The sequence below is a fragment of the Hylobates moloch genome, unplaced genomic scaffold (genome assembly GCF_009828535.3).
Source record: "Hylobates moloch isolate HMO894 unplaced genomic scaffold, HMol_V3 SCAFFOLD_10, whole genome shotgun sequence".
NCBI lineage: Eukaryota > Metazoa > Chordata > Mammalia > Primates > Hylobatidae > Hylobates > Hylobates moloch.
Genome location: NW_026652285.1, coordinates 14,931,640 through 14,944,650, shown reverse-complemented (window position 1 = coordinate 14,944,650; position 13,011 = coordinate 14,931,640). Strand labels below are relative to the sequence as shown.

At 42.8% G+C, this 13,011-nt stretch overlaps 1 protein-coding gene across 6 annotated transcripts in view; it reads left to right on the top strand.

Annotated features, from left to right (window-relative positions):
* The window catches only part of ACACA (acetyl-CoA carboxylase alpha), a 342,930-nt gene that overhangs the window by 75,795 nt on the left and 254,124 nt on the right, over positions 1-13,011 (top strand). For 4 of the 6 annotated variants that reach the window (XM_032163072.2, XM_032163071.2, XM_032163077.2 and 1 more), the window contains exon 2: positions 10,208-10,254. The exons of 1 other annotated variant lie outside the window; for it this stretch is intronic. In XM_032163072.2, the coding sequence (XP_032018963.1) occupies positions 10,208-10,254 (47 nt within the window). The remainder of the gene's footprint in view (positions 1-10,207; positions 10,255-13,011) is intronic. One more of the 6 variants, XM_058446054.1, reaches the window with a different exon arrangement.

Sequence of the window (13,011 nt, the reverse complement as noted above, 5' to 3'; positions counted from 1 at the left end):
TTTTTAATGATGGCCATTCTAACTGGTGTGAGATGGTATCTCACTGTGGTTTTGATTTGCATTTCTCTGATGGCCAGTGATGATGAGCATTTCTTCATGTGTTTTTTGGCTGCATAAATGTCTTCTTTTGAGAAGTGTCTGTTCATGTCCTCTGCCCACTTTTTGATGGGGTTGTTTGTTTTTTTCTTGTAAATTTGTTTGAGTTCATTGTAGATTCTGGATATTAGCCCTTTGTCAGATGAGTAGGTTGCAAAAATTTTCTCCCATTCTGTAGGTTGCCTGTTCACTCTGATGATAGTTTCTTTTGCTGTGCAGAAGCTCTTTAGTTTAATGAGATCCCATTTGTCAATTTTGGCTTTTGTTGCCATTGCTTTTGGTGTTTTAGACATGAAGTCCTTGCCCACGCCTATGTCCTGAATGGTATTGCCTAGGTTTTCTTGTAGGATTTTAATGGTTTTAGGTCTAACATATAAGTCTTTAATCCATCTTGAATTAATTTTTGTATAAGGTGTAAGGAAGGGATCCAGTTGCAGCTTTCTACATATGGCTAGCCAGTTTTCCCAGCACCATTTATTAGATAGGGAATCCTTTCCCCATTTCTTGTTTTTGTCAGGTTTGTCAAAGATCAGATAGTTGTAGCTATGCGGCATCATTTCTGAGGGCTCTGTTCTGTTCCATTGATCTATGTCTCTGTTGTGGTACCAGTACCATGCTGTTTTGGTTACTGTAGCCTTGTAGTATAGTTTAAAGTCAGGTAGCGTGATGCCTCCAGCTTTGTTCTTTTGGCTTAGGATTGACTTGGCAATGCGGGCTCTTTTTTGGTTCCATATGAACTTTAAAGTAGTTTTTTCCAATTCTGTGAAGAAAGTCATTGGTAGCTTGATGGGGATGGCATTGAATCTATAAATTACCTTGGGCAGTATGGCCATTTTCACGATATTGATTCTTCCAACCCATGAGCATGGAATGTTCTTCCATTTGTTTGTATCCTCTTTTATTTCATTGAGCAGTGGTTTGTAGTTCTCCTTGAAGAGGTCCTTCACATCCCTTGTAAGTTGGATTCCTAGGTATTTTATTCTCTTTGAAGCAATTGTGAATGGGAGTTCACTCATGATTTGGCTCTCTGTTTGTCTGTTATTGGTGTACAAGAATGCTTGTGATTTTTGTACATTAATTTTGTATCCTGAGACTTTGCTGAAGTTGCTAATCAGCTTAAGGAGATTTTGGGCTGAGACAAGAATATTTTTTTTTTTTTTTGAGAGACGGAGTCTCACTCTGTTGCCCAGGTTGGGTACTGCAACTTCTGCCTCCCGGGTACAAACAGTTCTGCTGCCTCAGCCTCCCAAGTAGCTGGGATTACAGGCGTGCAGCACCACACCTGGCTAATTTTTGCATTTTTAGTACAGTTGGGGTTTCACCCTGTTGGCCAAGGCTGGTCTTGAACTCCTGACCTCAGGTGATCCACCCACTTTGGCCTCCCGAAGTGCTAGGATTACAGGCATGAGCCACTGTACCTGGCCCTCTTTGACTTTTTATTCTGATGTGTGAAAGCTTTTCTTTAACCTTATCTTCTGAGTTTTTTCATTGCTGTGATCATATTTTTAGCTTTTAACAATTCTTTCTTGTTAAAAAAATTTTTTTCTTTTTTCTTTTTTTTTTTTACGTAAATAGGGATGGCATTATGCTTTGTTGCTCAGGCTGGTCTGGAACTCCTGGACTCAAGTGACCCTCCTGCCTCAGCCTCCCAAAGTGTTGGGATTACAGGTGCGAGCCGCTGCACCTGGCCTAAAATAGTTATTTTAAAAATATTTCAGACCAGCTGTCGTGACTCACACCTGCAGTCCTAACATTTTGGGAAGTTGAGGCTGGAGGATCGCTTGAGCAGGAGGTTGAGATCAGCCTGGGCAACATAACAAAACCCCGTCTCCACAAAAATCACAAAAAAGCTAGCTGGGTGTGGTAGTGTGCGCCTAGTCCCAGCTACTCAGGAGGCTGAGGTAGGAGGATTACTTGAGCCTGTGTATTAGTCTGTTTTCACGCTGCTGATAAAGACATACTCGAGACTGGACAATTTACAAAAGAAAGAGGTTTAATGGACTTACTGTGCTATATGGCCAGGGAGACCTCACAATCATGGTGGAAGGCAAGGAGGAGCACATCATGTTTTACATGGGTGGAAGCAGGCAAAGAGAGAGTTTGTGCAGGGAAATTCCCATTTTTAAAACCATCAGAACTCATGAGGCTTATTCACTAACACCAGAACAGCATGGGAAAGACCCACCCCCAGGATTCGATTACCTCCCACCAGGTCCCTCCCACAACACGTGGGAATTAAAGAGGAGGTTTGGGTGGGGACACAGCCAAACCATATCATTCAGCCCCTGGCCCCTCCCAAATCTCATGTTCTCACATTTCAAAACCAATCATGCCTTCCCAACAGTCCCTCAAAGTCTTAACTCATTTCAGCATTAACTCATTAGTCCACAGTCCAGAGTCTCATCTGAGACAAGGCAAGTCCCTTCTGCCTATGAGCCTGTAAAATCAAAAGCAAGTTATTTACTTCCTAGATACTATGGGAATACAGGCATTGGGTAAATGTAGCCATTCCAAATTGGAGAAATTGACCGAAACAAAGGGGCTACAGGCTCCATGCAATTCCATAATCTAGCAGGGCAATCAAATCTTTTTTTTTTTTTTTTTTTTTTTTGAGATAGAGTTGCTCTGTCGCCTAGGCTGGAGTGCAGTGGCGTGATCTCGGCTCACTGCAAGCTCCACCTTTCAGGTTCATGCCATTCTCCTGCCTCAGCCTCCTGAGTAGCTGAGACTACAGGCGCCTGCCACCATGCCCGGCTAATTTTTCTGTATTTTTAGTAGAGACGGGGTTTCACTGTGTTAGCCAGGATGGTCTCGATCTCCTGACCTTGTGATCCACCTGCCTCGGCCTCCCAAAGTGCTGAGATTACAGGCGTGAGCCACCATGCCTGGTCTCAATAGATATTTTTTCTTATCGCTTCCCTCCTCCCATCTGCTACCCTCAAGTAGGCAATTGTTAATATCTTACATAGCCATAATACGTTTTTTTTTGTTTTTTTTTTTTTTTTTGAGAGAGAGTCTTGCTCTGTTGGTCAGGCTGGAGTGCAGTGGCACGATCTCGGCTCACTGCAACCTCTGCCTCCTGGGTTCAAGTGATTCTCCCGCCTCAGCCTCCCAAGTAGCTAAGATTACAGGTGCATGCCTCCATGCCTGGCTAACCATAATACTTTAGTCAAAACTATGAAATTAACATTGGTACAATAGTAACTAAACTATAAAACTGTATTTCTTGGGTTTTTTTTCCTCTAGAGATAGGGTCCCTCTCTGTCACCCGGGCCGGAGTGCAGGGGCTCCATTATAGCTCATTGTAATGTGAAACTCCTAACCTCAAGTGATCCTCCTGCCTAGGCTTCCGAAAGTGTTGAGATTACAGGTATGAACCACCATGCTGGCCTTCTGTAGCTTTTCTTTTTTAGTGATGTGTTTTTCTATTCCAGTATTTAATGTAGGATACCACACTTTATTTAGTGGTCATGTCTCATTAATCTCCCCTGATCTGTGATAGTTTCTTAGTCTTTCCTTTTTTGTAATGGCTTGATGATTTTGAATAGTACTCGTCAAGTATTTTATAGAATGTCCCTCAATTCATATTTGTCTGATACTTTCTCATGATTAGACTAGGGTTATGGGTTTTTTGGGAAAATACCACAGAGGTGAAGTTGCTTTCCCCTCCCCTCAACCCCTGTAGTTTTTAACGGTTTCTTGTTCCCTGTAATCTCTTTTCTTCAAGTTGCATTTTTTTGATCTACAGGTAGTTATTTGTTTTTAGTCTTTCATGTTGAAGTTTTTCTCAGACATCTGGTAATCTTTATTGTCCATTTATATTTAAGAGGAAGTGTTGAAAGCTGATTAGAGGTGGTTAGCTTACTACAGTGTAATCTGGTTGGGCAAATCAATTAGGGACATTGATGTTAGTAACGTTAGTTATTTTTTTCTCCTTGAGCTGGTCAGATTCTCCAAAGAAGGATCCTCTAGGCTGGGCACGGTGGCTCACACCTATAATCCCGGCACTTTGGGAGGCCAAGGCAGGTGGATCATGAGGTCAGGAGTTCAAGACTAGCCTGGCCAATATGGTGAAACCCCGTCTCTGCTAAAAATACAAAAATTAGCCAGGCATGGTGGTGCGGGCCTGTAGTCCCAGCTACTCTGGAGGCTGAGGCAGAAGAATCTCTTGAACCTGGGAGGCAGAGGTTGCGGTGAGCCGAGATCATGCCACTGCACTCCAGCCTGGGTAACAGAGTGAGACACTGTCTCAAAAAAAAAAAAAAAAAAAGAAGAAGGATCCTCTAATCTCTCTCTGGGAGGGTGACGATTAGGAAAAGAGGACCGGAAAATCTTACTCAATATATTGACTTAATTTATTTATTTTCAGTATTGTACCCTGCCCCTTACTGTTGCTGGTATCCCCCAATCTAGAAACCCTCTGTTTAACCCTCTCTAGAGAATAAACCTAAAGTCTCAGGATGGTAGAGCAGCAGGCACCTGACTTCACTAGTTGGGGAGCAAATGTAATGATCTGAAGCTTCGGAACCAATTCCAACCAATCCTCCTTATTTTCTTCAACTCTCTTTCACCTCCACTTTCTGAACATTTTGGGGAACCTATGATATAAATTGTGTTGATCGTAAGTTTACCACAGATGGGCTATGATTCAGTTTTCTTGGGCTTGCCTAGTCATTTATTGCTCTTCTATCTGCTTTCCAAGAAAATTGTCTTGTTGTCTACCCAGACTTTTTAATTTCTTTTTTGGTCTTTTTGTGGGTTATGCCTTTTTAGTTTATTTATTTATTTATTTATTTATTTATTTTTATTTTCTTGAGAAGGAGTCTCGCTCTCTCACCCAGGCTGGAATGCAATGGCATGATCTCAGCTCATTGCGGCCTCTGCCTTCTGGGTTCAAGCGATTCTCCTGCCTCAGCCTCCCAAGTAGCTGGGATTATAGGTGCACGCCACCACGCCCAGCTAATTTTTGTGTTTTTAGTAGAAACTGGGTTTCACCATGTTGGCCAGGCTGGTCTGGAACTCCTGACCTCAAGCAATCAGCCTGTCTCATCCTCCCAAAGTGCTGTGATTACAGGTGTGAGCTGCCATGCCCGGCCCAACCCATTGTCTTCAGACAGTTTTCGCCATGGTGTCCAGGCTGGTCTCAAACTCCTGGGCTCAAGCCATCCTCTTGCCTCAGCCTCCCAGAATGCTGGGATTACAGGTGTGAACCACCACACCTGGCCTAGAGGGTTTTTTTCTTTTTAAAACAATTTTTAAATTTCTTTTTTATTTTTTATCTTTTTTTTCATTTATATTTTTTGTAAGTGTTTTCAGAGATTATTATACTACTGTAATTGTATATTTAGGTGTCAAGAGCCACTTAACTAGGGACAAATCTTATTTATCTTTGAATAACCAGTATCTGTTTCACTATTTGGAACACAAGTTCTTGTTATTTTAAAATTTAAAACTTGTAAATTAAAATAGTTTTTTTTTTTTTTTTTTAAGACGGAGTCTCGCTGTGTTGCCCAGGCTGGAGTGCAGTGGCGCGATCTCGGCTCACTGCAAGCTCCGCCTCCCGGGTTCACGCCATTCTCCTGCCTCAGCCTCTCCGAGTAGCTGGGACTACAGGCGCCCGCCACCACGCCCGGCTAATTTTTTTGTATTTTTAGTAGAGACGGGGTTTCACTGTGGTCTCGATCTCCTGACCTCGTGATCCGCCCGCCTCGGCCTCCCAAAGTGCTGGGATTACAAGCGTGAGCCACCGCGCCCGGCCTACTAAAATAGTTTTTAAAATAAAATTTTCTGTAATCCTTTTATGAATCACTGAATTAATAACCAAAATCCATTAAAAAATAAATGACAAAATGGAAAAGGCAAATTCACTTATTCTCTTTGAAAACTTTTTTTTTTTTTTTTTTGAGACAGAGTCTCACTCTGTTGCCCAGGCTGGAGTACAGTGGTACAATCTCGGCTCACTGCAACATCTGCCTTCTGGGTTCAAGCAGTTCTCTGCCTCAACCTCCCAGGTAGCTGGGATTATAGGCACCCGCCACCAGGCCTGGCTAATTTTTACATTTTTAGTAGAGACAGGGTTTCACCATCTTGACCAGGCTGGTCTTGAACTCCTGACCTTGTGATCCACCTGTCTTGGCCTCACAAAGTGCTGGGATTACAGGTGTGAGCCACTGCACCCGGCCTCTTTGAAAACATTTAAGTGAACTTACTATGACTTGAGAGGTAAGGACATGTTGTGCAAGCTTGGATACTTTTATCAGTGTCTACGAAAACTAATTGCTGCCTCTTTATTAGAATTGCTTGGAAAATACAGTGTAATTTGAGTTCAAGGAGAATATGCTAACTAAATTTGGCAAAATCTCTTGTATTTATTTAGAAAAAGATCTCTGGGCCGGCCACAGTGGCTCACGCCTGTAATCCCAGCACTTTGGGAGGCTGAGGCAGGTGGATCACCTGATATCAGGAGTTTGAGACCAGCCTGGCCAACATGGTGAAACGCCGTCTCTACTAAAAATACAAAAATCAGCCAGGTGTGGTGGCATGCATCTGTAATCCCAGCTACTCGGAAGGCTGAGGCAGGAGAATCGCTTGAACCCGGGAGGCAGAGGTTCCATTGAGCTGAGATCGTGCTACTGCACTCCAGCCTGGGTGACAGATTGAGACTCCGTTTCAATAAAAAGAAAAAAAAAAATCTCTGAATGAAATGCAGGCTGACTTTTTTTGTTTTTGTTTTTGAGACAAGGTCTCATTCTGTTGGCCAGGCTGGAGTACAGTGGCACTTCAGCCTCGATCTTCTGGGCTCAAGTGTTCCTCCCACTTCAGCCTCCCAAGTAGCTGGGACCATGGGCATGTGCTACCACATCCAGCTTTTTTTTTTTTTTTTTGGTAGAGATGGGGTTTCGTCATATTGCCCAGGCTGGTCTTGAACTCCTGGACTCAAGGGATTCTCCCACCTCAGCCTCCCAAATGGCTGAGATTACAGGCATGAGCCACCACTCCTGGCCCAGGCTGACTCTTAAATACATTAGCTGTAATTAGCTTTACCACATTTTCAGGAACATAAGGCACAGTTTGGGAGCCTTCTGCAAAAATTTTCAAGAGTCTCCAAATAAAAGCTGAAGAATACATTATATATATAGTGTATATATAGGATATATATATGTATTTAAAAAGTACATATATATATTTAAAAATATATATGTATATATATATTTTTTTTTTTTTTTGAGAGACAGTCTTACTTTGTCCGCAGCCTGGAGTGCAGTGGTGCCTTCTCAACTCACTGCAACGTCCGCTTCCTGGGTTCGAGCTATTCTCCTTCTTCAGCCTCCCCAGTGGCTGGGATTACAGGTGCCTGCCACCATGCCTGGCTAATTTTTGTAGTTTTAGTAGAGGCGGGGTTTCGCCATGTTGGCCAGCTGGTCTCGAACTCTGAACCTCAAGTGATCTGCCCGTCTTCATCTCCCAAAGTGCTGGGATTACAGGTGTGAGCCACTTCGCCTGGCCCCATAATATATCTTTTAAATAAAAGAGAATTTGACATTGCCAACAATTTTATATAATGAAGAAAATAATTTTTATTTGAGTAGGCAGACTGGATCTGGAAAAAGGCCCTGTTTTAGAACTAAGACAGCAATTATATGAGCCTTCCCCAAAGGTCAGCTTCTTTTTTAGTCCTCTTTCTGGAGAAAGAGGTCTTAACCTAATTCAGGGCAGGAGTTTAGGAATCCCAAACCTGTATGGAAGGAAAATTTTGTATGAGGGTACATTTTTGTCAAGAAAAGGTCCATAGCTTTCATCAAATTTCCAACAGTTGAGACACTTTTAAGAATCATTGGTTTATGTACTTAACTGGCTGTCTTTGCTGTCTAGTGAGGTTATAAAGTGGAGGGGGTGAGGGAGTAAGGATTAGTTGTGGCTTTAAGGCTTTTTTTTTTTTTTTTTTTCTTGAGACAGAGTCTTGCTCTGCTGCCCAGGCTACAGTGCAGTGGGGTGATCTCGGCTCACTGCAACCTCTGCCTCTCGGGTTCAAGCGATTCTCCTGCCTCAGCCTCCCGAGTAGCTGGGATTACAGGCACACACCACCATGCCCGGCTAATTTTTGTATTTTTAGTAAAGACGAGGTTTCACCATGTTGGCCCAGCTGGTTTTGACTCCTGATGTCAGGTGATCTGCCCATCTTGGCCTCCCAAAGTGCTGGGATTACAGGTGTGAGCTACCACATCTGGCTGCTTTAAGACTTTTTTTGACACAACTCATAATAAAATGTCATTTACATCATGACCTATATATAACTGAAACAAAAATTTACAGAACTATGGATACTCTCATAAACTATGGTATATCTTAACATTTTCTATCATTTCATTTTCAAAATATTGGTTATAACTTGCTACATTGATTTCTTAATGTTTTGCTGGGTGGTAACCCATAATTTGAAAAACACTGGCCTATTGCATTATAGTTTACAAAATCCTTTCATATATTCTTAGTTTTCACAGCAGTCCCATGAGGTACATATGACCTTCTTTAAACTTAATTAAATTCGTTAATTTATTTATTTTTGAGATGGGGTCTTGCTATGTTGCCCAGGCTGGAGTGCATTGGCTTTTCACAGTGTGATCATAGCACTCTGCAGCCTCCAACTGCTGGACTCTAGCACACCTCTGCCTCAGCCTCCCAAGTAGCTGGGACTATAGGTGCACACCACTGCCCAGAAGACTTTCTTTTTTATTTTCACAGATGAGGAGGCTTGTCTGTACCATATACAGAGACATTAAGTGACCTGTTCAAGTCTGCCGTCACTTGCAATACTTGACAGTCGGAGTTTGAGCTTGATTGGTCCTAGGTTTTAACTCCACCTTCACTGCATCTTTGGTTACATGATCCAAACTTTTTCCTTCCTCTTCTCAATTGTAGGGAATAATACTAGCTCAGACTGCATAACTGGATAAATCCTAATATCCTAAATCTTGTCTCTTGTCATTGAGGGGTCCTCTCTTGGAAGTTTTAGATTTCCCTGTCAGTGTAATAGGTTCTTTCCTTCTGTTTCTTCTCTGTCCTGAACCAGTGGTTCTCAAGCGTGTATTTCCACCAGTGTCAATTAACTGTGGAACTTAAAGTTGATATCCCTGGGTCTCCAGCTGCAATTCTGATTCAGCAGATCTAGGGTGGAGTTTAGACTTTGTAAAATTTTTAAAAGCTCCGCAGGCGGCCGGGCGCGGTGGCTCACGCCTGTAATCCCAGCACTTTGGGAGGCCGAGGCAGGTGGGCGGATCACGAGGTCAGGAGATCGAGACCATCCTGGCTAACACGGTGAAACCCTGTCTCTACTAAAAAATACAAAAAATTAGCCGGGCGAGGTGGCGGGCGCCTGTAGTCCCAGCTACTCGGGAGGCTGAGGCAGGAGAATGGCGTGAATCCCAGGGGGCGGAGCCTGCAGTGAGCCGAGATGGCGACACTGCACTCCAGCCTGCACTCCAGCGACAGCAAGACTCCGTCTCAAACAAACAAAAAAGCTTCCCAGGTGATTCTTAAACATAATCAGAGTTGAGAATTTCTACCCTAGATACATTTAAATTGTCAGGCTTAAGAAGGAAACCGAGGATTTGGGGAGTTTGCTAGAGACTCTTTGATCCCTTACAGGTTAGGGACTTAGTATAATGGGCGCTCTGTCTTCCCCCTGGCTCCTAACTTTTGTGTGTAGGTGTAACCGCTTGGAAACATAATCAGAGCTTAAGTGAATTGTAGAGAATCTAGTGGTTCTCTTCTCCCCACTGCCTCTTTTTTGATGAAATATTAGAAATGAAAATGTTGAAATGTATTCATCGAGTATACAATTGGAAAAGCCACCTTGTGAAATGGTAAGCTTGTTATATTGTTTAATATTTTCTTAAACAATAAAGTCTTTATGTAATGTGTTTGATTTACAGAATTGAACAAATAATAAACTGCTAAACTTTGTGCTTTAAGTTAAATAATAGATTTGACCAGTAAAATAGATACTTTATATATTATTACCTTTGTATTATGCTGAGCAAGACAGGAATTGACAAAAGTTTGTTTCTTAAAAAAAAAAAACCTTAAAATCTTTCTCTCTTTTTCTCTCTAGTTCTTTTTGGAAGTGGATATCTACTCAGACAGTAAGAATTATAAGAGGTCAGTTACAAATAATACTCCTTGTTTACAATGTGATAAAAATTTTGTTCATGTTGTAAAATATCACACTGTAGGCTTTTGTGTTAAAAATTGACTTCCACAAAATAATATAGGCAGATTTAGGGTGGATAACCTGAAGTGAACAAAGAGTCTAACAATGGTACTCAACTGTGTTCTCTCTTTAATTCAGGACTAGAATCAGTGGAAATGGGACAGGCTGTGGAGTAGCTTCTAGAGTGTCTGGACAGCTACTCAGTAATTTTCCATACATGACCTCTCTTTTCTGTTGGTTTGTAGGCTCGTGCCTGGGAAATACTATTCAGTACAGTTGCTGGACAGGCTTTTTAGCTGTTCACACTGAGTTGCCTCCAATCTATGTAACCGTTTAGAGAAGGCTGCCTTCATGGTCTTCTTAGCTAGGAACTTGAAGTTGGCCTTATTGAGACTCTCACTTATTAGCCCAGGAACCATGTTTTATTAACTCTCTTTTTCTTCTCCATGGAATCAAAGAATTGTGCCTTGTGGATTTTCTCTGTTGTGTGTGGTCATCTAACTTCAGTCAGACTGCAAGCTAGAGTCTGCACCTGAGTGTCTTGCTTTCTTACTTTGTGAAGAAGGCACCCATTATCTTCTGTTAGTTGGGATGGGATTTTATTTTTTGGATCTACTGTTACTTTTAAACTTAACTATTTACTGCTGTAAATGTGAAAGAAATAGGCTTTTTGCTGCTGTAACTTTTGGTGTTCTTCAGTGTGGTCAGTCTGTTGGAACTTTCCCTTCCCTCCTCCTTTCTTTCTTTTTCCCTCCCTTTTACTCCTTTTCCCTCCCTTTTCCCCTTTTCCCTCCCTCTCTGCCTTTTTTCTTCCTTTTTTTTTCTTTTGAGACGGAGGGAGTCTCTGTCACCCAGGCTAGAGTATAGTGGCGCGATCTCAGCACACTGCAACCTCTGCCTCCTGGGTTCAAGCGATTCTCATGCCTCAGCCTCCCACGTAGCTGGGATTACAGGTGCCCACCGCCACGCCTGGCTAATTTTTTGTATTTTTAGTAAAGATGGGGTTTCACCATGTTGGCCAGGCTGGTCTTGAACTCCTGATCTCAGGTGGCCCACTTGCCTTGGCCTCCCAAAGTGCTGGGATTACAGGCATTAGCAACTGTGCCTGGCCAAAAATAATGGGAGCCCTTTAAAGGTTTTTTGTTTTTTTTTTTGTTTTTTGAGACAGAGTCTTGCTCTGTCACCTCCCAGGTTCAAGCGATTCTCCTTACCTCAGCCTCCCAAGTAGCTGGGATTACAGGCATGCGCCACGCCCGGCTAATTTTTGTATTTTTAGTAGAGATGGGGTTTCGCCATGTTGGCCAGACTAGTCTCAAACTCCTGACCTCAGGTGATCTACCTGCCTCAGCCTCCCAAAGTGCTGGGATTACAGGCATGAGCCACTGTGCCTGGCCTGTATTTTTAGTAGAGATGGGGTTTCCCCATGTTGGGCAGGCTGGTCTTGAACTTTTTTTAAGACCTAATATTTCAAGGGAGAAATGTATAGTAAATTTAGACAGCAAATTTTTTCTGTTGCATGGTACTTTTTTTTTTTTTTTTTTTGAGACGGAGTCTCGCTCTGTCAGTGCAATGGTGATCTTGGCTCACGTTGTATGATACTTTTATATTTGATTCTAGTTTTATTTTATTTTATTTTTGAGACGGAGTCTCACTCTGTCACCCAGGCTGGAGTGCAGTGGCGTGATCTCGGCTCACTGCAAGCTCCGCCCCCTGGGTTCACGCCATTCTCCTGCCTCAGCCTCCCGAGTAGCTGGGACTACAGGTGCCCGCCACTACGCCCGGCTAATTTTTTGTATATTTAGTAGAGACGGGGTTTCACCATGTTAGCCAGGATGGATGGTCTCGATCTCCTGACCTTGTGATCCACCCACCTCGGCCTCCCAAAGTGCTGGGATTACAAGCGTGAGCCACTGCGCCCAGCTGATTCTAGTTTTAAAGATAAAAGTTAGCTAAAGTAATCTCCAGTTCACTTTCAGAAAATGTTAGGCTGGGCTCAGTGGCTCACACCTATAATCCCAACCCTTTGGGAGGCCAAGGTGGGAGGATCACTTGAGCTCAGGAGTTTGAGACTGGGCTGGGCAACATGTGGAGATGCTGTCTGTACAAAAAAACAAAAAGTAGCCAGGCATAGTGGTGCATGCCTGTAGTCCCAGCTATTTTGGAGGTTGAGGGTGGAGGATTGCTTGAGCCCAGGAGTTTGAGGCTGCAGTGAACGAGGATCATGCCACTGCATTCTAGCCTGAGTGACAGAGCAAGACCCTGCCTCTAAAAAAAAGGGAAATGTCTATAGTTTTCTTTACTTTTTTTTTTTTTTTTTTGAGACAGAGTCCTACTCTGTCACCAAGGCTGGAGTACAGTGGTGCTATCACAGCACACTGCAGTCTTGAACTCCTGGGCTCAAACGATTCTCCCACCTCAGCCTCCCCAGTAGCTGGGACTACAGGTGCATGCCACCACACGCAGCTAATTAAAAAAAAAATTTTTTTTAGAGATGGGATCTCACTATGGTGCCCAGGCTGGTATAGGTTTTCTTTAGTTTTGTTTTAGCAGTCTTGCCAATATGTTAATTACTGTTTTATTCTTGTACCACAGTGATTCTCAACCTTTAGGGCTTGTGAAAGCATAGATTAATGGATGCTGGCCTGTAGGTTCTGATACGGTTAGTTGGTCTGGGGTAGGGCCCAAGAATTTGCACTTCTAACAAG